At 39.7% G+C, this 24,972-nt stretch overlaps 1 protein-coding gene across 1 annotated transcript in view; it reads right to left on the bottom strand.

Annotated features, from left to right (window-relative positions):
- Positions 1–23,336, bottom strand: part of LOC111233936 (ADAMTS-like protein 2) — a 38,609-nt gene extending 15,273 nt beyond the window's left edge. The window contains exons 1-10 of the mRNA XM_022761866.1: positions 23,244–23,336; positions 18,978–19,081; positions 8,432–8,537; positions 6,976–7,078; positions 6,457–6,602; positions 6,168–6,291; positions 5,056–5,136; positions 4,533–4,708; positions 3,963–4,380; positions 2,712–2,780 (exon numbers count right to left, since the gene is read on the bottom strand). Coding sequence (XP_022617587.1) covers positions 2,712–2,780; positions 3,963–4,380; positions 4,533–4,708; positions 5,056–5,136; positions 6,168–6,291; positions 6,457–6,602; positions 6,976–7,078; positions 8,432–8,537; positions 18,978–19,081; positions 23,244–23,336 — 1,420 coding nt within the window. The remainder of the gene's footprint in view (positions 1–2,711; positions 2,781–3,962; positions 4,381–4,532; positions 4,709–5,055; positions 5,137–6,167; positions 6,292–6,456; positions 6,603–6,975; positions 7,079–8,431; positions 8,538–18,977; positions 19,082–23,243) is intronic.
- Positions 23,337–24,972: the final 1,636 nt, after the last annotated feature.

Raw genomic sequence — 24,972 nt, 5'->3', positions numbered from 1 at the left:
CGGAAGTCTCCAGTAAGTGTAGATGAGATAACCAAAGCCATTATGCTAATGCAAAGTGGAAAGTCTCCAGGGCCGGACAGCTACCCTGTAGAGTTTTTCTCAACAACTTGCCCCTCTTCGTTGGAGATGCTTAATGAATTTCTGCAGCAAGGCACATTACCACCCATTCTGAGACAAGCTGCTATATATCTAATACCTCAGAAAGGGAAGGACCCAAACAAATGTTCGTCATACTACCCTATCACACTCCTTAATGTGGATGTAAAAATGCTTATAAAAATTTTAGTGTGCAGACTTGAAACTGTTCTACCCACTATTATATCAGAAGACCAAACTGGGTTTATCAAATACAGCCACTCATTCACAAATGTGTGACAGCTTCTTCATATAATCTTCTCTCCTACCTCAACAACTGTTCCTAAGGGCGTCATTTCCTTATAGATGCTGATAAGGCCTTTGACCGGGTGGAATCGACGTATTTATTCATTTCTCTCAAAAAGTTTGGTTTTGGAGAGTGCTTGGGTGCATTTACTATACACCTCTCCACAAGCCTGCATATGTACTAAAACTATCAGATCAAATTCTTCCCTTTGGCATGGGGGACACACTAAGGTTGTCCGCTATCTCCCCTCCTCTTCGCCATAGCTACTGAACCTTTATCTATAGCAATTAAGACCCATAAGCTCATCCCAGGCATCATGAGAGGGGGAGATGAGCATGAAGTCTCCCTGTATGCAGATGACCTGCTAATGTATGTATCAGACCATAAAAGAGCCATCCCTCATATCCTAGATACTCTAAAAATCTTTGGTACATTCTCTGGTTATAAGCTTAACTTCGGAAAAAGTGTTTTTTTTCCCCATGACTTATCAGACATGGGATATTACACAATCTGACTTGCCATTCACTCTTTCCTCAGCAACATTTAAATATTTAGGAATCAACATATCCCAAAATATATCCCAACTATTTGACAACAATTTCTCTGTACTAACAGCGAAAGATCTTAAAAAGTGGCATACAAAAGAGTTTACACTGGGCCCTCTATCTTGGAAGTCAATGGTGCCAACTAGAATCACATTCATTTTACTCCTCCTCCTTAAAAGCTTTGGTATGCCATGCCGACTAACTTAAACCCAAAAGGTACACAGATAACCCAATTGTTATATCTACTTTAAGAATCTGGCAACAAATCAAGCAACACTTCGGCTGGAACATGCTCCTACTTAACACCCCAATTTGTAATAATGAGCCCTTTAAACCTGCTAAGATTTATGCCAAATTCTTTCTCTGGGCCAGACAAGGCCTTAGCACAATTAGTGGCTAAGGCCATTCTCTTGCTTTGCTCAGTTATGCACTATCTTCAACTTACAGCAATCTGACCTTTTCAGGTACTTTCAGGTTCAGCATGTCCTTAAATAAAACACACCCTCATTTCCAGGTGCCCCACTCTCTTCTGGAACTGATAACCTTCAACAAAAATGACAAGGTGGTATGTTAAGTTTTCATACAATCTCCTAGCTTCAGATATGCCTCCTGCTTTGCTGAGGATTAGAGGAGAATGGGAAACAGAACTGGCCATTACTATGTCTGATAATTTGTGGTCTGAGGTGCAAGAGGAAATGTTTGTATTGTGCAAAATCCCAATTTATATGGTTCAAAATAGTTCACAGAGCATATTACAGTAAGTCTAGACTCGCCAAGACATACCCAAATATTGCAGACACTTGTGACAGATGTTTCCAGACTTCTTGTAATCTCGCTCATATGTTTAGGTCATGTCAGAGACTGGGGGAGTACTAGAAATCATATTTCAGAACTTTGTCAGTAATATTAAAACAAGTAATCCAACGATCCCTGTTAACTGCCATATTTGGTGTACCTGAAGTTGGCGAAAATATTTCAGCAAGACAAGCAAACTTCTAAATTAGTTTCATCTACCTCTGTAATTGCCTATCGTAGAACACTTTTATTAAGAAAGAAACCCTTGCCTCCATCTCCAGCCTCATGGCTGCGAGACATAATGTCTTTCTGGGAGTTAGAAAAGATTAAATTCTCCATAGGCTGCTCGACAGATAAATTTTACAGTCATTGGCGATCCCTGATCACTTAGGTTAAGAGTCTGACTTCCCTTCCCCAAGAATGATTACAAGGGTGAGATGGCTAACACAATGTAGCAGCTGTATCCTACATTTTGGCATGATAACAAAGCAGCATAGCAATCTATTTTGCACCACAAAGACTCATACATACACACACTACACTTTGTTCTCACTTTCCTTTATTTCATTTATTTATTTATTTTTAATTTATAATTTTTTTCTGTAATATACTTTGCTTTCTATTGTTATTGCTGGTTGTTTTCTGTTTTTACTATTAATTATGTTGGTCAATACTGTCAGCACAGTTCCTTAAGATAAAGAGCCCAAAGGGTTAACAGGGAGGTGTTGGATGGGGCAGTGGGAGGGCAAGGGGCTGGATATAATAGGAGCATTTCTTGTCATTGTTTTTTTTCTGTAATGTATTGTGATGACTCCCAAAATGCCAATAAAATATATTCACAAAAAATTGTTCATCTGCAATGTCTTGAAATAGCTCCTGTATACCATTTCATAAAATTTCAAAAACACATTTTAGTTCTATATATTGATTTCATAAAGAAATTTAAACACTCAACAATGGGGAAAAAAAGCTCAATTTGTCTTTCCTACCTGGGAAAGAGAGAACTAGAGTGTTGTCATCAGTAGCGGACGGCTCATCAATCAAATTGGAGGAACTCCCTTAATGACCAGAAGAACAAAAAGACTATGAGACAAATAGACATAGACAGACAGGTAAGCCCACAGCAGTAGGAGGCTGGACAGAAGGAAAGAGTATACTGAACATGTTGCTAATATTAAGGTCAGCATATTCTCCAAAAGAGGTCATGTTTACACAGTCCAAACATTCATTTGTGTCTGTATTTCCAAATCTATCAAATGAACAGTTACAGCAATGACTGACCATTAGAGCTTGACCAATAAATGAACCAGGACAATATATCAGCCATATTACAGTGCATTCAGAAAATGTTCAAACTCATTATATGTTGCAGCCTTGTGCTGAAAGTGTTTAAATTCATTTTTCCCTGATCAATCTACACTCACTACCCCATAATGTTAATGACACAGTGAAAACACTTTTTTCTCTTTCAAAATTTCACATCATGTCCAATCAGCTGAGTTTACTACAGGTGGACTCCAATCAAGATGTAGAAACATTTCAGAGATGATCAAGAGAAATGGAGGAACCTAGGCTAAATTTCAAGTGTCACAGCAAAGTGTCTGGATACTTGTGTTAATATGATATTTCTATTTTTTTGTTTAATAAATTTGCAAAAAATCCTAAATTTATCTTTTCACTTTGTCATCATGAGTGTCGATTGATGAGGGAAAACAAACAAACAATTTTAGCAAAAGGCTGCAACATAATGAGTCTGAATGCTTTCTGAATGCACTGGAATTAAGTTAGGAAAAAAAAAAAAAAAAAACAGAAAAAAGCGAAGAAAAATACACTCTCACTCAATATAATAGTATTAATATATATTATATATATATACTATATTTATATATATATACACACACACACACACACACACACACACATATATATATATACATATATACATATATACATATACATATACATATACATATACATATACATATACATATATATATCATTTTGTTGACAGTCAATGCCAGCTATGATAATTAAATAAATGTTTAAATCATGGAGTAAAAATGTAAAGATTTGGTTGTTACAATTATAGCTTTTCAAAATCAACTATGAGCTTGTTTCTATATACATGTATATACTCTGTCTATGAACTCTGTCTATTGGCAGCTTCTACACAAACATTTGTAATTGATTTAAAAATTAAAAAATGTTATTATCAGAAGACAGCTCAGTCTCTGACTCACGGTATCCAGATGGTGCAGGAGGTCCCTGCTCTTCAACATCATTGTGGCTGAACACATGACTGGTGACATCAGCCGGTCTGTAGACCAACACGGCCGCTGGTGGTGGAGGGCTGGGTGTCCGAATTTCCCACAAAACCTCCTCCCCTTCTTCTTCTTCTTCCTGTAGCTGGATATTTGATTGGTCGTCAGCTGCCAGCTGTGTGTTGCAGTGATGGAGAGATGTAACACTCCCTCTGCTGTGGTTTGTCAACCTCACTTCATCCCCTATGATGTCCTCATTTACCTCATTATAGGTGAAGTTAAGATGGGAGTGGCCAGGGCTCAAAGTGACACCCTCTGCAGCAGTGATGTCATAAGACTTGAGGGGGATGGTGTACTCGTAGGTGATGTGAGGGAGCTTCCCATTCAAGTTGTAGTACTACATACACAATGATAAAAATTATACTGATTAACATACTTCATACTGGGATGAAATTCAATCATATTTTGTATTTAAAAACAAGACACATATACTATACTATATACTATTTACAAAATGTGTGTGCACACATCTCTGTGTGCGTGCACTACCATAACATTGAGGCCCTGCAGTGTTGGTCCCTGGGCGATGATGTACTCCAGCCCATCAGAGAACACATTGCTTGGACGTCGGTATTTAAACACTGTTCCCGCCACTCTGAAGTTTTGAGGATTGTCAAACACAGTGTTTCCATTGAAGAAGAAATTACCGGCTTCATCTGACAGGGCTGGATATGACAGGAAATGGGTGAAAATTGGGTGAGATCAGAACTGGGTCAGAACCCAAACATCTACAGAAAGATTAGTCAATTTCAAGATAGTGTTACAATACAGCTACTGGTTCTTGTTTTGGAAATTCCAATTACCAAATTACCCAGAGCTAGATGAGAAGATTAAAATAATAACAAGGTCCAGACCGTGTTCAGTCAATCTTATGTTATATTATATATTCAAATATATATAATTTCATGAATTAAAAAAACATCTCAAAACCCCCTTTGTGCTTTAACTGTTTATTGAAATCTGGTGATTTCATATTCAGTATATTGACCTTACAGAAGTTGTAGGTTCTCACCCAGGATGTTCTCAGTCTTGTGTCTCTCTATGATCTGAATGTCTGTAGCTCCAGCTGGGATGTTGGTGATGAACACGTATCCTGATGGCAAAAATAGAGGCAGGATTGTCTGATGTGACCTAACTGTCAGTAGTGAACAGTGTAGCAAAAGTGTGTGTACAAATTAAACAAAAGACAGAAACTAACATGGTGTCCCTGTTGGAAATCAACCTTTACCTTAAGCCTTAAGCTGTACACATCAGCTCAATCTGATCTAAACTTCTCCAGTAGCTCCAAAGGCCCAAATCACAAATAAACAATCAGTAGTTTCCAACTTAGAAGCAGATAGTTTGACCTTTTGTACTGTGTGCTGAGTTTTGACATTTGGTATTTTTGTTGGTCATAGCATCAGCAAGTCCCAATCTACAGCCATGCTACTGGCTAAACAGAGCTAAAATGCAAATGCTGATATGTTGATCTTTAGCAAGTATAATGTTCACCATCTGGGTTTAGCTTGTTAGCAAGCTAACGTTTGTATAGCTAAGGCTGAGAGGATAGTATTGTACAAAAAAAATCTTTTCACCTGATGATGGCGCTAGATGAAAAGACAGAGGATCACCAAAGTCATTAGAATACATCATCCGAGCACTATGGATGTCTGAACAAATTTTTTTGCCAAATCCATCAAGCAAATGGAGATATTTCACCATATGAGTGAAAACTCTATGAACCAAAGCGGTGCACAGATCAACTGATCAACAAAAAGACCAACAGCAGCTAGCGTGGCTAAACAGTTATGTTTAAAAAAACTCAGACATTGCTGCCTTGTTATTGAAGATAATCCACTGATTTAGCCATTTCTCATTTAGCTCCTTTGTACTGGGGTGTATGCAGACATCTCAATAGCAGCTAGCTTGTGGTATCTACCCATGCAAAACTATCTGCATGGATATATACCACAAGGGTTAAGTGGAAAACAATGTTTGAATGTGAATGTGGATCCAGCATATTTAGTATTGTTAGACCAGTGTAACCGAATTCATCACCTGATAACTTGACTTTAACAATAATAGTACATAATTTTATACTTGTACGCACATATGTCTACATGTGTGTTTGTGTGTGTGTGTTACCTAACTGTGTGAGTGCCTTCCTGTATGACCCAGAGATGCGCTGGCATGATGCCCCGTTGCCTCCACACACTCCACATCTGTCCACTGTCTTACTGCTGTACAGCTTTCCCTCACAACCTACAGGCTGCAAGAGAAGTTCAAAACATGTTTCACTTGTTCAATTTTTCTCATTAACAAGAAAATTTTGCCTTAAATGACTTAAAAAATCAAATATATTTTGCTATAACTTAAACATTTAATAAATATTAGTAATTCTTCTGAAAACACCACTTTTCCTTTATTGGATTACCTGACATATTCCCTCTATACAGACTCCGTGGTATTTAGTATCGCGGCAGAATGTACCATCATGGGCAGGAACGAGGAGCTGTCGCTCACCACTGATGGTTGTACACTGCAGGTCACATGGCTTATTGGAGATGCTGATGTAATCAGCTACACAGGAAATTACATATTTTAAAAAGATATTTACTTCACTGACATCACAATCTATGATTTCTGTGTAATGACATCTACAAAATTCAGTTGGATTGCAAAAGTGCAAAGTTGCCTTGTGAGCTTTAACTGAGGAGTAGATCAGGAAACTCACAACTGCTAGAGTTAGAAAGACTTTAATAGATTCCCCATGTAAGCAGTCAAACTGAATGATTTTCAGCAGGTGGCCAACTGACAATTGTGAAACAATTTACCTTCATTTATTTGAGAAAGCAAAGCATTCAAGTTGTGAATGTTCATGTCCGGAATAAAGAAGGAAGGAAAACAGGCAGGCAGGCAGGCAGGCAGACAGACAGACATACCGACGGTGTACCTGGGTAAAGAGGTATCCACTGGTAGTATCTTCTTCCAAAGGCTTTGGAGTTAAATTGGGAACACTGGTGCTGTTTGAAGCTAACACTCGGGCTGGGACAGGGCTGGCAAGCACAACAACACACAAACACACACGCACACACAAAGACATAGAAAAGGACACCTACAGCTTAAAAGACAATTCAAGCATGACAAGAGTTTTTCAGTTTTTTACTAATTTCTTCCTACACTGTCTGTAACTTGATTATTTTTATTGAGAGACTCCTAGAGGCATAAGTATGGTGGCCCTGAGAGCTCAACACACTGCAACTTAAGAGAACACATGCAACACGCTGCAAAAACTCACAACACATGCAAATAAACAAAAACGTTGTAAATTAAGTCCTACAACACAACAGAAGTGTTTCTAGGGACACTAAAAAGTCATGAACCTGGCTGGAACTTGTTGTTCAATGTCAAATTGTAACCTCTGAAGCTAAAAGCACTGGATAACAAGTGCGTCCCAGACGGGTTACTCACTTTTTTTCCTTTTAAATTATTTTTTGCCTTGATTCTGATAGAGAGAGAGAGAGAGAGAGAGAGAGAGAGAAAGAAAGAGAAAGAAAGAGAAAGAGAGAGAGAGAGAGAGAGAGAAAGAAAGAGAAAGAAAGAGAGAGAGAGAGAGAGAGAGAGAGAGGCCACTGCGGTTAGGATTACTGCTTCATGCCCCACCCCCCACTGCTACCTCTACGCTTGTGTCTGCTGGAAACACTTCTGTTGTGCTGTAGGACTGAATTTTCAGTGCATTTGTTTATTTGCATGTGCTGTAATTTTTTTGCAGCACATGTGTTGTCAAATTGATGAAAATATTTTTGTATGCGTTTTCTTGAGTTGCAGTGCATTGAGCTCTCAGGGCCACCGTACTTATGCCTCTAGGAGTCTCTCAATCAAAACAATAGCAAAAGATGGTGTTGGGTGAAGTGGCATGGGATTATGGGAGTTGTTGTCTTTACCCACGCCATCACTGCATTCTGCTTTGTTTGGTCGGGTCATTTCTTTGATGACTTATAAACCAGGTGCTCAGGAGGTTTTTAATTATCCGCAGAGGTCTCCAGTGACCTGGTAGAAACACCAAATAAGGCACTTTGGTTTTAAATATCAGTTTGTCTCCTACACTGTTCAGCACACACAGGACGTCAGGGAGGGTCTGGGAGCCAAGCTACTGTTAATGTTTGCTGGGATTGTTTCTCTGACAACTTATGATCCATGACGCGTAAAACTGGATAAAAGTCTTTTTAATTTTAACGATTCTGGTAGGCAACCACAACGAGGCTAAAAGAGGATATGACGCCATTGACAGGCGACGAAATGAAACAGATCCTTACCATGATTAAATTTTTCTGGTCTAGTTGTTTTAAGACATTTTAAGACATTTTAAAACATTTTAATGCAGAAAAGTTACATATTATACCTTTAACTTTAGTATCAATATGAGTGTAGCACCATACCTGGTTTGGACAGAGCTGGTACTGTTTAGGAGAGCCAACACAATATGAGCTGTTTATGTTCTGTGTGGTGGACAGCCTGAGACAAAGACAGGATATGGAATAAAATATGGTTAATATGCTGCATTACATGGACAACACACAGTGCTGGATGTGATGCTGAAGGCAATGAAAATATACTATCACATAAGAGAGAGGGCAGGTTATGGGGCTGAGACCCTAATTTAACCCCAAAAACCAAGTAGCACTTTCCGTCATCTGCCCACCAATTACATTATGATGGAGGCCATGTACAAGAAAGATGTGATGTACCTACCTCTCTTCTGGTTATCAAAGGCACTGTCAGGGACAAGAATATCTTATGTTCAATAAGGGATGTTCTTGCTTTAATTGAGACATAGCAGGAGCAGGCAATGACAGCATTAGTTACTGTTTTATCTGTCATTCATCTGTCAAAACTGAAGCACTTTGGAAATATAGTTGTGCAGATGTTACAGCGTCTTCAGTGGAGCAGTTGGAGCAGCAAGCACACTGGAGGGGGTCAAGTCTGTTGGGGAGGCTGGACTGAATGTGTTGCAGGACTATGGCATGCGGATTGGTCCAAAACCTCTATTTTGACGTCCGCATTAAGACAACAGAAAATGTCGTCTTTACACCTCAATTACGTCTAAAGATGACAGAAAATGCCGTGTTAACACGCTAATTTTGAATGTCTTAAGACGTTTGTACCATCAATACTTCCATGCTATTGGCTGGCATCAACATACCCACACCTTTTTGACAGAGGGGCTACATTTCATACACAATGAGTTGTATGTATGCCTATATTGTGGTTATGTGGGCTCTTGCGAGTGGGTATGTTTTGGCTACGTACCTATCATTTGTCTTATATGCAACTGCGAATCAGTATATGGGACAGTACATTTGTGCAGAGCGGGGGTCAGGAAATGACTAAATCACTGAAACAGAAAACAAGCTGAGGCAATGCAACATCATGAGCGGTGAATTTGAGCGGGTTTGAGTGACATCTGTTCAAGTTCAAGTATTCGTTTGTATGAAGTCTATGTGAGTGGTTCAGGTGCACTCCTCGCTCTGCTCCCTGCTCCAACCCCTCACCTGCTCTGTCTCTACATCCTCTAAAGCAAAGCTGAATGATTAATCGCATTTGTGATAATATCGCAATATGATAAAATGAGATTTTCTGACCGCAAAGGCTGTGATAACACTCTGGTCATGTGACATGCAAGCAAGAGTAGAGTAGTCGGCTAAAAGAGGGAGCAACAACTGGATCAGTGGTACAGCGTGCAATCCCACACATATTTTAGCTATTTTCGTTTTTCGCTAATACAACTGACAAATTGGGTCAAGCCATACAGCAGAGCCCTATCAGAGTCTTACGGTGTATTACATTAATGAAGACTTTGAACTCAAAGCTCACTGCCTTCAAACTGCCTACTTCCCAGACGAGCACACGGGGGAAAACATTGCAGCTGGCCCAAGAGAGGGGTTTGCCAGGTCATTCATATCAATTCATGCATCATCTAATTTCATCATGACATTTAGGCGTGGCCTACATGAAAGAACGGTTTATGTTTAATCTATCTAATATTGTGTTAGTTATAATATAGAATGATTTATTGCTTGTGTTTGTTGAATAATACAAAGGATAAGGAACTTGAAAAATTTAGATTATTTTCCCAAATTGCTCAGCCCTACGCTACAGGTTCTCATTCCTGTCCAGAGGGCGAACAACAGACCATATGTTTGTTTTTGTTTAACAGGAAAACATTCTCTCCACTAATCAGAATGGATCTTAGACAGTTAACATTGAAATCACAGCCTTACTGACCCAAAGTTCTCTTTCTTCCTCCAGTCTGCTCAAAATTCAACAGGTTGCCATTTGGGCTCTAACGCTGCTATCTAGTGGTACTTAGACAAACACACCACATTTAATAAATAAGTCAATTATTATATTGAAGTTACATTTTTCTCAATAAGTAGGAGCCTGTAAAAAAAATGCAGATATTAATAACATCAATATTATTTATATGACATTATTATCATTAATAATGTCAATATTCCTAACCTCAATTCATAGGTTGAATTGGGAATTGTTTCTTTTCTCGTAGCCATAGAGAGCAGCTTTGGATGGGCTTTGCAAGGGCCAGTTACAACATCCAGCGAAACTGACATCACTTGTATGCACATCAGTCTAGATGAGGACACCCATAGCTCTGAACAGCTACACGTCTTTTGGGAGGTGGAGTCACTGGGTATCATTAATGAGAAAACCCAGAGCCCAGAGGAAACAGAGGCTATTCAGAGCTTTGAACAGACTATAACGCACATGAATGGCCGCTACCAAGTTGAGTTACCATGGCAACCTGACAGACCTGAGCTCCCAAACAACTTCAGGGTCGCTAAGGAGCAGTTTGAAGAAGTCATGAGGAGACTAAAAATGGATGCAACCTTGTACACAAGGCACAATGACATCATACAGGATTACCTGCAGCAAGGCATCTGCGAGGCTGTACCAGAGGACACTTCAAGGGCAAAGCAAAATAGAAATATGAAATATTACATGCCACATCATGCTCTCATCCGAGAAGATAAAGCAACAACCAAACAGAGTGGTGTTTGATGCATCTTCATATGAGGAGGGTTGCCCATCACTAAATGACTGTTTACTGACAGGGCCCAACCTTAATCCAAATCTGTTAGAGGTGCTAATCAGATTCAGACTCCACCAGATAGCCTGCAGATATTACCATGGCTTTCTTGCAGACAGCTCTAGCAAAAAAGATCAAAGATGTTGTTAGGGTTCCTGTGGCTCCAGGCACCTGCAGCCAAAGATTAAAATGAGTTGCACATCATGAGAATGAGTAGTATTCAGCATCTCTCCTAGCCCATTCCTGTTAGCTGCAACAATAAGGAAACACATCAAGCAGTACAAAACAGCCTAGCCTAGAGCAGCAGCCTAGAGCAGCGGAGGCACAGAGATTCTTTCTATGTGGATGACTTAATTTCCAGTTCATGTGATGTGGAGGAAACCTTTTCAGTCTCCACAATAGCAAAAGGAGATTCTGTCCCATGCCGGCATGAACCTGTGTAAATAGGTGAGAAATTCACCAGATCTGAGAGCCAAGTGGACAGAAAGTGGAGTAGAACACACAAAAGAAACAGACACCTGTGCAAATGTACTGAAAGTGTTCAGGTTAATGTGGAGATCTAGAGTTAGTCTCAGATCAGACTACCAAAGTTTTTCTCTTAGCTTTAAAAGAGATTTATTGCAAGGTGAGGACTGTGTAAAGTAATTTACTTGGACAATGCCAAGACGTTCAAAAGAGCAGACCAAGACCCGAAAGAACTATGCAGGCAATCAGAGCATCAGAGAATCAGAGCTCACAAGATTCTTCACAGACAAAGGGATCACCTGGAAGTTTATTGCTGAGCGAGCTGCTTGGTGGGGTGGCTTCTGGGAAAGACTTGTGAGATCTGTGAAAACATGCTTAAGGAGGGTCATGGGAAAAGCTTCACTAAACCAGGAGGAACTAATGACTTTGCTTGCAGAAGTAGAGGCTGTGGTGAACTCCAGACCTCTCTCCTATGTACATAGTGAGGCATCAGAGCACCAGCCACTCACACCCTCTCATTTCCTGGTTGGGAAAGGACTAACTTCTCTACCACCAAAGACTGTGCTCCTCCCATCTCAGGCGACCAATGTGAGCAGAGAGGACATGGGTTGGAGAAGGAGGTATCGTCAGCGTCTCTTAACCAGCATTTGGAACAGCTGGCGAAAGAACTACTTAATGGACTTGAAATCAGCTCACAAGTGTGAGCTACCTACACCCACTGTTTTGAAGGTGGGAGATGTTGTCCTGATTGGAGAGGATAACATACCCAGACAGACCTGGAAAATGGGCAGGATAATGGAACCGTTTCTAGGCAGAGATGGACTCATTCGTTCCTGTACTATTCGTACTTCTACGGGCAGTGTGTTAAAGAGACCTGTTCAGTTAATATATCCATTAGAGATAAGTTAAAGAAAAGGACTGAATAGGGTTGATCAACTTATCATGGAGGATGTTGTGAAATGTTTGGTTCAAATAAGCTAAAAAATGTGGTTTATGTTTCTTTGTTTGAAAGGCAGCTAATGGTAATGATTTAGTAATATGATGAAGTGTTGAGCAGACATGCTTTTATTTTGAAGTATAAGGAACAGGAGCTGTTGCGGTTTTATTGTTAGTAAAGTGATGATGTTATGAAGTTGAGACACCGGCTGTAAGAGCCCGGTTTGTTTACGTTGTGCTTCTAAAACTGCAGCATACTGGCAAGTAAAATGTTCCATTTTGACACTTGCTTTGTTCATTGCTCGAAGCTCCCACTACACAACACTGTGAACTTTTGTCATAATTGCTGTGTGAGGTCTTGGGTTATTGCTAAAACATCCAAAAACCACCAAAGTCTAATCAGTTTGTTCTTGAGTCTAAGTCAACATTTGTGCCAAATTTGAAGGGATTCCCTTGAAGAGTTCTTGAGATATGGCGTTCACAAGACCAAAACCATGCTTCTGTGAGGTCACCATGACGTTGACCTCTGGCCTTTAACCTTTGACCACCAAAATCTAATAAGTTCATCCTTGTGTCCAAGTGAGTGTTTGTGCCAAATTTGAAGAAGTTCTGTCATGGCGTTACTGAGATATCATGTCCGCGAGAATGGGACAGACGGATGGACAATCTGAAAACAACATGGCTCTGTGCCGGCTCTGACTGTCACTGGCACAGAGGAATAACAACTTTCATCACCTGTCAGTCAGTATGGATGGCATATTATGAATGAAACATAATTTCAGTCAGGAATCAAAGTGCTGTCAATACTGTAATAAACCTGAGGGCAAACCCTGCAGCATGCCAGCTGAAGAGCTGAGGTATAGTGGGAGTGGGAAGAGAAGAGAAAGAAATGTTACAATCCACAACGATCTTTTCCCAAAACCTTTCCTTTAGTACACAGTCTATCATGCCAACACATAGCTTTTGTGACAACTCGCCTGTTATGAAGAACTAGTTCTTCGTAAAATAAACAGTGATTCACTGACATTTAAGGCTCATAATGAGAAGTGAGTTTGTTTAATGAGTAGCTAGAGCAGCTGACACTTTGAGCAAACACTACTTAAAGTATATACACTTCTCAGACACTTGGCATAAATTCACACAGCACATTTAAAATGCTTCACATTGACTAATGCTGATGTTATCCTCATTACCATCTTCCATACCAAATTGATCACAATCAGTTGCTCCATTTGTTCCAATTCCAGACCTTTTTGTTGTGGCCAACATTTCAAAACTTCAGAGGCACTTCAGAGAGCACTCAGTGAAAACGAATCCCACTTCCACTTTCCATAAAGGCAGATATTCAGACACTTTTCAGTAGCTTAATGTAACAAGACTCGATCAGAACCTGGTAACTGGCTGGTCAATGTGTGAAATTGAGGACATAGTTGAAAACTGTTGTGGGACTGCTATAAACACTCTAGACTTAATCCTATCCCGTGGAATAAGAGGTATCTAAGTCTGACTGTCTCTCCCGTCACTTCTGCAATCTCTGATCACTTTTTTATCAAGTTTGAAGCAACACTAGCCTGTCCTCACATTACTAGCTCAATTGTATTTACCACACAACACATTGGTCCAGCAACTGTAGCTGCTCTTGCTGAGAAACTACTGGAGCTAAACTGGTGTTGGCTTCCAAACCCTCTAACAGATAAGATCTCCAAAGACCTATGGCCAATGTTGGGACCATCAGTACTGAACATTATTAATTTATCACTCACTTCCGGCACTGTTCCCAGTAGCTTTAAGACTGCTGTGGTGAAACCTTTGCTTAAAAAACCACACCTTGATCCATCCTTAAATAATTATCAACCAGTCTCAAACCTACCTTTCTTTTCGAAGGTACTGGAAAGGGTTGTGTCTCAGGAGCTTTTGTCTCATTTGTCTAATAACAATCTTTTTGGACCGTTCCAGTCTGCTGCATGCAGGGCCTGTCACTCCACTGAGACAGCACTCACTAAAGTATTAAATGATCTTCTGATCTCCATGGATTCGAACTCTACCTCTGTGCTCCTCTTGCTGAATCTCAGTGCAGCTTTTGATACTATAGATCATTGTATTCTCTTAGACTGACTTGAAAGCAAATTTGGTGTTTCTGGCCTGGCCCTCACCTGGTTAAAATCCCACTTATCTGACAGAAGACACTGCATCTTCTATAATGACACTATATCAACATACTCTGTTGTGACATATGGACTACCCCAGGGCTCTGTTCTTGGCCCCTTTTTTCTCTATATATTTCACCTCTTAGTCAAATTATTTCACAGTCATGGCATTAATTTCCATTGTTATGCTGATGATACTCAGCTGTATGTACCTATAAAGGCTGATGATTCCTCTCTGATTATGAATTTAGAGGTCTGTTTGTCTGCTGTGAAAAGATGGATGTCTCATAATTTTTTGCTCCTAAATTTAGACAAAACTGAGATGCTGGTCGTTGGCCCGACCCAACACAGACACCAGTTTGAGCAATTAACAATAACTATTGATAACTGTGTGATTTCTCATAGTCTGACAGCCAAAAATCTGGGTGGCACTTTCGATTCTTCCCTCTACTTTGATCAGCACATTATCACTAAGACTGCCTTTTTTCATCTACGTAACATAGCTAGGATTCTGTCTTTTCTGTCTAAGACTGATGCTGAAATCTTAATCCATGCTTTTGTTTCATCCAGACTTGATCATTGTAACATTTTGTTTTCTGGCCTGCCACATGCTCGTATTAAAAGTCTTCAGATGGTTCATGATGTTGCAGCAAGAATTGTTACTAAATCCAGAAAGTTTGACCATATTACACAGATTTTAGCTTCCCTTCATTGGCTTCCTGTCCATATCAGATCATACTTTAAGGTGCTTTTGATTGCATATAAGGTTCTATATGGACTTGCTCCTTCATACCCGTCTGATCTGCTTAAATCTTATACTCCATCTCGTGCTCTCCATTCCCAGAATTTAGGGCTCCTATCTGTTCTCAGAGTTAAAAAGACATCAGCTGGCTGCAGAGCCTTTTCCTATCGGGCCCCTCTGTTCTGGAACAACCTTCCTGCTGACATCAGACTGTCTTACTCCGTTCAGACTTTCAAACTTACTTACTTACTTTCATACTTAAAACGTATTTTTATGTCTTAACTCTCAGTTAGCTTCTTATTCAGGCTTTGTACCTGTTTGTACCACCGGCGGGTGGGCCTCAGTCTCAATAAATCAGTAAACTCAGTGCAGTATAGAACAGGTTGTCCTGCCGACGAGATCACTTTAAACTTTCTGAAAACCACTGCATAATTCTAACCGTTTGTTTCTTCCCTCAAGCACATGAAGCACCCAGGCTGTGTGCCTCTCTCTCTCTCCCTTCTCCTCCTTTATCTCCTTCCTGTTACTCTCTGCGGGTCCTCCTGCCTCCAGAGCTGTAGAGTCTGGATCTGCAACTGCAAACCACCTACTGCCCTCATGATCCTGTTTAACACCTGCTGCTAAACCTGATAAAATTTACTATAATTTGTAATGATAATTATTAATGTTATTAGCCGTCATTGCTATTTTTATCAGTATTAGCACTACAGATACCATTACATTACTATTGCTGTTACTGTCGCTACTATCATTATTATTAATATTGCTATCATTGCATGTTCTTTTCCTCTGTGCTTTCTCTTGCTCTCTCTTTCTCTTTCTCTCTCTCTCTCTCTCTCTCTCTCTCGCTCTCTCGCTCTCTCTCGCGCTCTCTCTCTCTCTGTGTCTCCTAACCCAACCGTTCAAGGCAGATGGCCACCCACCCTGAGTCCGGTTCTGCCCGAGGTTTCTGCCTCTTAAAAGGAAGTTTTTCCTTGTCACTGTCACGTAGTGCTGCTCTTGGTGGGAATTGTTGGGTCTCTGTAAAAAATATTATAAAAAGAAGGTCTAGACCTGCTCTATTTGGAAAATGACTTGAGATAACTTATGTTGTGAATTGGCACTATACAAATAAAATTGATTTGACTTGACATCAACACATTTATTATGATTCAGCCTAGTGTCTGCTGGTTTCAGTCCAGTGTCAGCTGATTTCAGTCTAGTGTCAGCTGGTTTCAGTCTAGTGTCAGCTGGTTTCAGTCCAGTGTCCAGTAGACACTGCAGACTGTAAACGTCTCCTAAAAAAAACTGTTTGTGCCAATTGATTTTGAAAGGGGCATTGGGGAAACTCCATTTCAGTCATGTGGCATTCAGCTGACCAATGATAAAACTACAATCACTCAGTCAGTCAGTCAGTCAGTCAGTCAGATGCCGCCACTCTGAGTTAAACTGCATTGTATGTAACATGACCTAAATCACTCAATGCACAATCACCATTATTACTCACTGCTTCACAGTTATTGTGAAACCATGAATATTAATGCTAGTTTTTTCAGATTTCGAATTCACTCATAGTGATGAACCACTGAGTATAATCACTTACTTATGCAGCTTTCTAGCCTCTTTTAGCTGCTTGTTTCATTGTTACAGCCCACACTCTGACCTCATCAACTTCCTCTCCAGCAGCAGGCAGCTGGGGTTTTTTGTTGTTTGTTTTTTTAAGATTATGTTTTCATCGTTTTGCTTTTATTGAACAGTCCTTGTTGAGAGACAGGAAATGTGAGGAGAGCAATGACATGCAAGAAAGAGCCAAACTGTGGGCGCTATGTGGTATGTGCCTTAACCATTAGGCTACCTGGGAACCCCAGGCAGATGTTTTCATTGAAAACGCTCTGATAAACCCACAGAAAAAACGGCTGCCCGGTACCAAACAGCAGACAAACACCATTGATGTGCTGGTGAACATGGTGGAAAATATAGCATAGATAGCATAGATAGCATAGATAGATAGATAGATAGATAGATAGATAGCTCGCTAGATAGATACTTTATTTATCCCCTAGGGGAAATTCATGTTAATGGATAGGATGCAGACATGTTACCATGGGCCCTGCTGAATGAAAACCTGCTGTTGCTCCTGTGACAATAAAGCAGTAAGAATCTTTATTCACTTGAAACTGGCTCATGGAAATGCATCTTAAGGGCCCAGCACTTCAAAATGTGGCTAGATTTCACAACAAGCAACATGTGTCTGCACCAGTTGTACCAAGAAAAATCTTAAGAGTGTTATAGTTTATGTTCAATATAATTCAAATTCTGTATGTGTGTTAGGGGGGACCTAAAGAACTCCAACACGGAGTTAATGCATCTGTCTTTCATTACCATGTGAACCCCCCACCCTCCAGCCCCCAACCCCCACACATAAACACCTCCTCTGTCTATCTATCTATGTCTCTCTTTCTTCAGCCCATCCTCCTACACTGTTTAGACGGTAAAGTAGGAGAGACAGCAGTAAGAGGTGAGCGGGAGGTCAGTATGTGAGAGTGTCACATCTAATTGGTAGAGGATGATGAGGGGAGGACAGGAGAGGAAGAGGGGAGAAAAGAAAAGCAAGACAAGAGGAAGTGGAATCAGTGAATAAACTGGAAAGCGAGGAAAATGAGGAGAAGAGTGTGGGGTGAAAAGGAAAAAAATTTGATGAAAATGGAAAGAGGAGTAAAAGGGGCAGACATGAGAGGAGAAAATGGGAGGAGAAAGAAAGGGGAAGAAGGGGGGAGACAGAGGGCCAACAGTGAGGGCAGAGTGGTGTTAATCTTGGTTGACAGAAACTTCCGCAAGTCTGACAGGGGAAGGTCAAAGGTAACAAACACACACATTCTGTCAACACTCTACCTATATTCCATGTGTGTGTTGCCACGTTTCTACTCACTCTGCCACAGTGTGTTATTCCATCCATTAGTTACACAACTTATCCTTTGACGGGACCAATGTGACCATGTTATCATATACAGAAAACGTCAAAAGGAAGGTGCCTGATCCTGATCAGATGCCTGAACCGAACCACCTCAACTGGCCTATTTCAACTTCAGCAGCAGCTCTACTCTGAGCTCCCTCCCAACTTAGAGAGGGCAATCCACTGTTTTTCGCCAGAGAACCACAGCCTCAGAACTGGAGGTGCTGAAACTCATCAACAACGTCACAAAGACTGAATGGCGCGTAGCAACTGCCCCTGTACCCCATACCCCCATGCACCCCACAAGACATCCTGGGGGACACGGTCATGACCCTTCCACAAAAGTCCAAAAAACTTGTGTAGACTGAATGGGCAAACTCCCATGACAGTTCATTAGTAACCATGCAAGGGTAAAGAGCTGTTCCATGACCAGGACAGAATCCACATTGCTTGTCCTGGATCTGAGGTTGACGGTCAAGATGTACCTGGTTTGAGCTACCACAGATGGTCATGTTCACTTGTGTGAACTATGGTTATGTTTGTACCCAGTTTCCATAGTGGTCCCCACAAAAATTACTTTCCATCTACATTTGTGTGTGCATCGATATAGCTATTTTAAACACACTACCTCTGTATGAGACAGTGTCTCTCCTGACTCCTCACTCCTCCTCCACAGCTCCTGGAACAAGAGGACCAACTGGACCACTCCCCCCACCACTGAAACACCTCCTCCTAGAAGAGAGAATACAACAGTCAGAAAAAACAACCGGAACAAGCATGTTATTTCAACTAGGGAGAGGTGTAACTTATCAAACAGCAGTTTGGGAATTGAAGTATTATTACAATTGTTGGTCCTCCTTTATTCTGGCAGCGGAGGTAGTCACAGAGCCAAATCGACATCTGTATAAAATGAAGAGATGGCATTGCGGGACAGACACCCACGCCTCTGATTCTGGTATGCCGGCATGCATTAAAAACACACACTGGAGCGTCAATATGTCAGCTTTGTTTTGTTCAGTGTAAACAGGCAAAGGTGGCATAATGAAGGTTCTTCTTAACTCCAAAAGAGCCTGAGTAAAAAGGGCTTCACATATTGATTTGAGTCAGACACAAATTAAATTCACATTAAAAAAAGATTGAAGAGTGTGAGTGTGTAACTGCAGTACCTTGTTGCTTGTCTGTTTGACATTCAGACTTCCATGGCTGTGTGATTGTAGATGGATGGTACCCTGCTCCACCCTCCCTTCACTTCTGTCCTGGCAGACACACATCACATACACAGACACATATACATATACATGAACTTGGAAGACATGTACCCAGAAATCTCAATTCAGTTGAACTGACCCTGACTGGTAAAACTACATCTAAAAGTTGTCTGTAATCTGCTGACCACAACGCTCAAATGTCTTTGTGGCTAACTTTGTGCTGTTGTGATTAGCTAGCACATGTGATTTCAATGGTTATGCTGTCCACTGCAACTTCACAAGGTTAAAATATATTATAACTGAGTTTTGGGTTTGACAGGAACCATGTCTATTTAGTTTTTAGCATTGTAAGAAGAAGACAGTTTAACTTTTTGTATGTGATGAACCAATAACTAAATAGCACAAGGTGTACTATTCAGCTAGTATGTAACAGGTTCATGTTTGGTCAAATTATGACCAACAGATTTGAATATCTCAATAAATGTATTTAATCAGATATTGGTTGTCAATTGCAAAATGTATTTGTGTGTGTAACGATATCTCACCCCAGTTTCTTCCTCCTCACTGCCAATCATCTGCTCTAACTGGTTTTGTTTACATGCAGAGAGACAGCCAGACTTCTTTAGGTTTCACTGTTTCTATTTGATTTAACCATTTTCAGCTACTAGATAAATATTCACCATTTGAATTTAGTATTTGAATATTGAATGAAATGACTAACTTAAAAGCAGCTGATTAAAACTGATAACTAAATCAAATACACTGTACAGAATGTTTCCATGGCTTTAGGAAACAACCTGATGCTTTATGAAATGATTAATCAAGCAACATTACACTAACATTTTTTGGATAGCTATCATATTAAAAAGTTAACCACTGGAATCATAATTGAAACGGCACATCAACAAACATTAATATTTTTTGAGATAAAAAGAATAATGGAGGGCCCTTGATCTATACTTTTAGCATTTACCAGCAGCAGGTTTATAAACAAAGTGGAGGAATGGAGAACAGTCCAGTCAATGTTGGCAGGGTTGATATTATGAGTCAGTATTATCAGAGATACATCTATATCAATTTACAGAATTGCCAACCTAAAGACAATGGCACAACTACATAGTCCAGCACAAGTATATTTTTCAGCTGTAAGTAGTTCTCTTCAGTACATGTCTTGGTCGCTAATTAAAGAAAAAAAAAATTAAGGGATCTCATCAAAATATTTCTTTATGTTTTTAGGTTTAAAAAAATAATACCAGAAGATATATTGGTAAATCCCAGTTATGGAGTCCCTTTTGACTTAACCAGAAAATGCATTTGTCCAGGAAACACTTACATGACCATATAAGTGCAAGACATGAATGGATATGAGAAAAAGTTAAAGTCTCTGAAAATGAAAATGAATTTCATTTAAGCAAGATTCCTTGATTGGAAAAGTAAGATCAGGCTAGTTTGCTGAAGTGGCTCTTAGATATTAGGTTTGAATCAAAACAGCACACTAACAGTTTTCACAAACAGGGCTATAACAAATGGAATGGAATATAAAAAATACACTAATATATAATATGTCTGGACTGTTGCTCAATATACTTAAATGTGTATGCATATATATACATATATATATATATATATGCATCTTTTCTCAGTGTACTGAGAAAAGATGCATGTAGTTAAATTAAGCGTTTCGTCTGCTATTTCAAACTAAGTGATGTTACCACAATGAACGTAAACCTTTAAATAGAAAGCATTGCGTCACCACTGCTACAGTGCATTACGTTTGCGTGTAATAATGTACAAAGACTGCTTAACTACTGTTGGAAGACACTGTCTTTAAATAACCTTTGCCAAAAAAGCATATTAGATGTCATGCCAATTGTTGTGTGCATTACACAACTATCCCTTTTTACTGCTGCCATCATTTTTATGTGTAGTCAACTTGATCCATGAAGCTCAGCTCCACATCCACAAACCCAGGGCTCTTTTAAATTCTCTATACAGTAAAGTTTTTTTCTTTCATTGCCAAGAATAAATGGACTGAAGTAAGAAATCTGTGCTAACCAAACAAACATGGGGCAGCTTATCAGCCATCTCTGGGAATGTTCAGTTCACTTACATACACAGAAACCAAGAGTGTTTATCATTTAGAGGAAGAACTGTGAATGCTGGTGGTTACTACTGAGGAAAAAGTGTCTGCAAACAATTGATTGCACTTTGAATATGCATCTGTTTAGAGTTTCATGAGACCTCAACCCTGCTGGGCTGGCTGACTGATGGCTGTCAGCATGTTGTCTTATTTACACAAACAATCAAGCCTCCTGGTCAGGCAGCAGATCAGTCTGTTAGTTTGTCAGTCACCTAACACTAATTTAGCCCACAGTCAACAGTGCAGCCAAATGGCCGGTCAATGATGTGAAGGAAGAGATGTTTCTATCCTACAATCTATGTGACCGGAGTCAATATAATGTTTCCTTCACTGATAGCTATTGTCTGTTTGACAAACTAAATTACTTAATCACTTATATACTTGGCCACATGAAGAAAGACAAATAGATTTTCCCTACAAGTAAAAGCTGCATAGTTTAAATGATTGTCTTTAAGGGGGATTAATCAACATAACTGTTAAGTACTGTTTGTGGACTAAAACTACCAAAGAATTAATGAATTGTTTCATGTTGAATTGTTCATCCAAATTCACAATATTAAGCAGTATCTCAGTGAGTTACTGTGATTTGCAACTAAATTAACATAATATCTAAATCTCTAATGTAGGTAGATTTTCCACTGCCAGAGATCTACATTTATTTCGGATAGTATAGATAGCACAGACAAATACACAAACACGTAAATATAAACATAAACCTATTATTCACATGAGTTGCATTTGCAACCATCTGCCTGAATAAAACATGAATATAGTTACAAACATTGCTTCTGTTACATCCAATAAAATGGTCAAGTTCAACAAGGCTGCTGTTTTTAGCTACATCATCATAAACAAACAGATAAATTGACGCAGATAAACATTTTACCCCACTCAGAGAGAATTTTAATATGGTGATTACAATAAACCTCACACAACAGGTCACGATCATTTGATGTGGTTTGATCTGAGTATAAATCCGATGGAACCTCATTCTTCAGTGTTACAACTGGTTTGGAGAGAGAGGGGTAACCAAACACCATTTACAACTGACATCATTCATGTCACTTCACTGCTGCCTTGTTTATCGTCTAATGAAAACACATGTTTAGACAGTAGTTACCGTTCATTCCTTGACGCATCCAAGCATCCGAGACCAGAGTTAATTCAAAAACAGCATCAACTTTCTCGGAGGTTCGCCTCAGAGAACAGTGATGTTCCCGCAGTTGGTAACAGTTAGCTTACCTTCACATACACAATAACACTGTGGTTATGTGGCTTTTCGAAGCCCGAACTTCTCTGGGGAGAGAAATTTAACTCAGACATTACCGTTACTGAGTTAATTACATCTTTGAAAATGTCTCCAAGAATTAATTTAAGCAGAAAAGTAGACAGTGCTCTGAACGATAAGGAAGGCAGCATCAAAGTGACAGACTTGAGAAGTGACTACTCTCCATTGGAGCAAACTACTAGTCCCCCCTCATAACTTTAAACCACTGTGCTAATGGATAAATACAGTGAACAAACGGCTATTCCGCAAGCTATTTACCTTAACGGGCCAGTTGTTCGTTAGCGGGAGAACCGGGAGGTGTAGCAGGAGAAAGGAGCAAACCGGGAGAGCTAACCCTCCGTTCCCGAACATGGTTCATTCATGTCATGGACCGACAACTCTCGCCCTCCCCTTACCTCCGCTCCCCACCGAACTCCACTACTTCTGCCCACTTCGCTCCTCCCACTTCGACCCCTTTTTTGATGTAGCCACGCCTCCTTGGGTTGCTCGCGCTCACAAAAGTACGCACGCGCACAGGGACACCTTCACTTGTTTGAGTAACGTGGTTGTGCAGCAGTATTCAATATATCCCGGTGAGTAAGACATACATCAAGAAAAGGGTGACAGACAGAGGTGGACAAAGTTCACAGCTCCATTAGGCTATTTGAGCCACCAAAGTATAGCTCCTCTGGTCAAATATGACTCCAATACAAGTGAAAGATGTTCAGTCAGATTTTTACTTGAGTTAAAGTATTTGAGTCACCTACTTGATGTTAGAAATACTAAACTACAAAAAGTAGCCTGCATTTTTGCTATTTTGTGTATGTATTTATGTATTATTTCATTGTTCCACAGTGTATGTACAGAACCTATGACTCTGAAACAACCTGCTGACTGACTGATTGTTGAACCTGTAGAATAAAAAGCATGTAGAATATGTTACAAATCTTATAGAAATTACCATAAAAACACAACTGAATTAATAAAAGGACAGCCATTGCTGTTTTCGTATTTCTTTTTTAGGCATTAATGAAGTTTGGTCATGGTGAACACAGCAAACATTTAAAACTAAATGAATCTTTTTCTAAAATCTTTAAAATTTCAAACATCAGTAGACCTGCCAGTGCCAAGTGTTCAACAATGCAAATGCAGCATGCACAACATGACTGAGGGTAGTTCGCTGTGATTGGTTTTTCTCCTGTGATGAACACAGTGTATGGTCTATCACATTTTCAAAATAAAATAAAATAAATTCCACAGACTAAAAGCTGCTTCAAAGTAAGAGTATGCATAGAAATGTATTGGTGTCAAAAGTACAATATTTGTCTTTTAAGTGTAGTGGAGTCAAAGTCATAAGTTTCCAAAAACTAAGTGCAAGTAAATGTACTTAGTTGCTGTCCAACACTGGTGACATATCATGTGTCAGTTTATACAACAGAGCTATTGGCAATATTATTGGCCCTGCAGTGGATAGAGGAAAATGAGATAAAAAACACCGTGATAACATCTGATAGCTACTCAGCATTTACAAGCATAAAAACAAGCAGATCACTAAGAACAGACGTCATCAATGAAATATTCATTATAATGTACAGAATGGAGATTAAGGGTATATCTACACACTTCCTTTGGGTCCCTGCTCAAGGTGGTATAGAGGAAAATGAAGAGGTGGATATTCTGGGTAAACAAACTGTCAGAATTAAGCAACTAGACCTCCAAGTCCCATTAAACAAACCTGAAGCTAAAATATTCCTTTGGACATGTGCACAATGAGTATGACAGGAGTATTGGGATAACAGTGAAACTGGGAGGAATTTATATAATATAGAGACACCTTGGTGCTGGGAGGGTGGCGAGCAGAAAAAGAAAATATCATCACTCATCTGAGAATAGGTCATACAGGACTCAACCATACATTACATAAGATAAACAAGCATCCAATTGGGAAATGCACACATTGTAACAAACCAGAACCAGTCAACATGTACTACTTCGGAGGGAATAGAAT

Source organism: Seriola dumerili, unplaced genomic scaffold (assembly GCF_002260705.1).
Source record: "Seriola dumerili isolate Sdu_G_001 unplaced genomic scaffold, Sdu_1.0 BDQW01000432.1, whole genome shotgun sequence".
In the NCBI taxonomy this organism is placed as follows: domain Eukaryota; kingdom Metazoa; phylum Chordata; class Actinopteri; order Carangiformes; family Carangidae; genus Seriola; species Seriola dumerili.
Note: the sequence above shows the minus strand (reverse complement) of the source record. Positions and strands in the feature narration are given on the sequence as shown.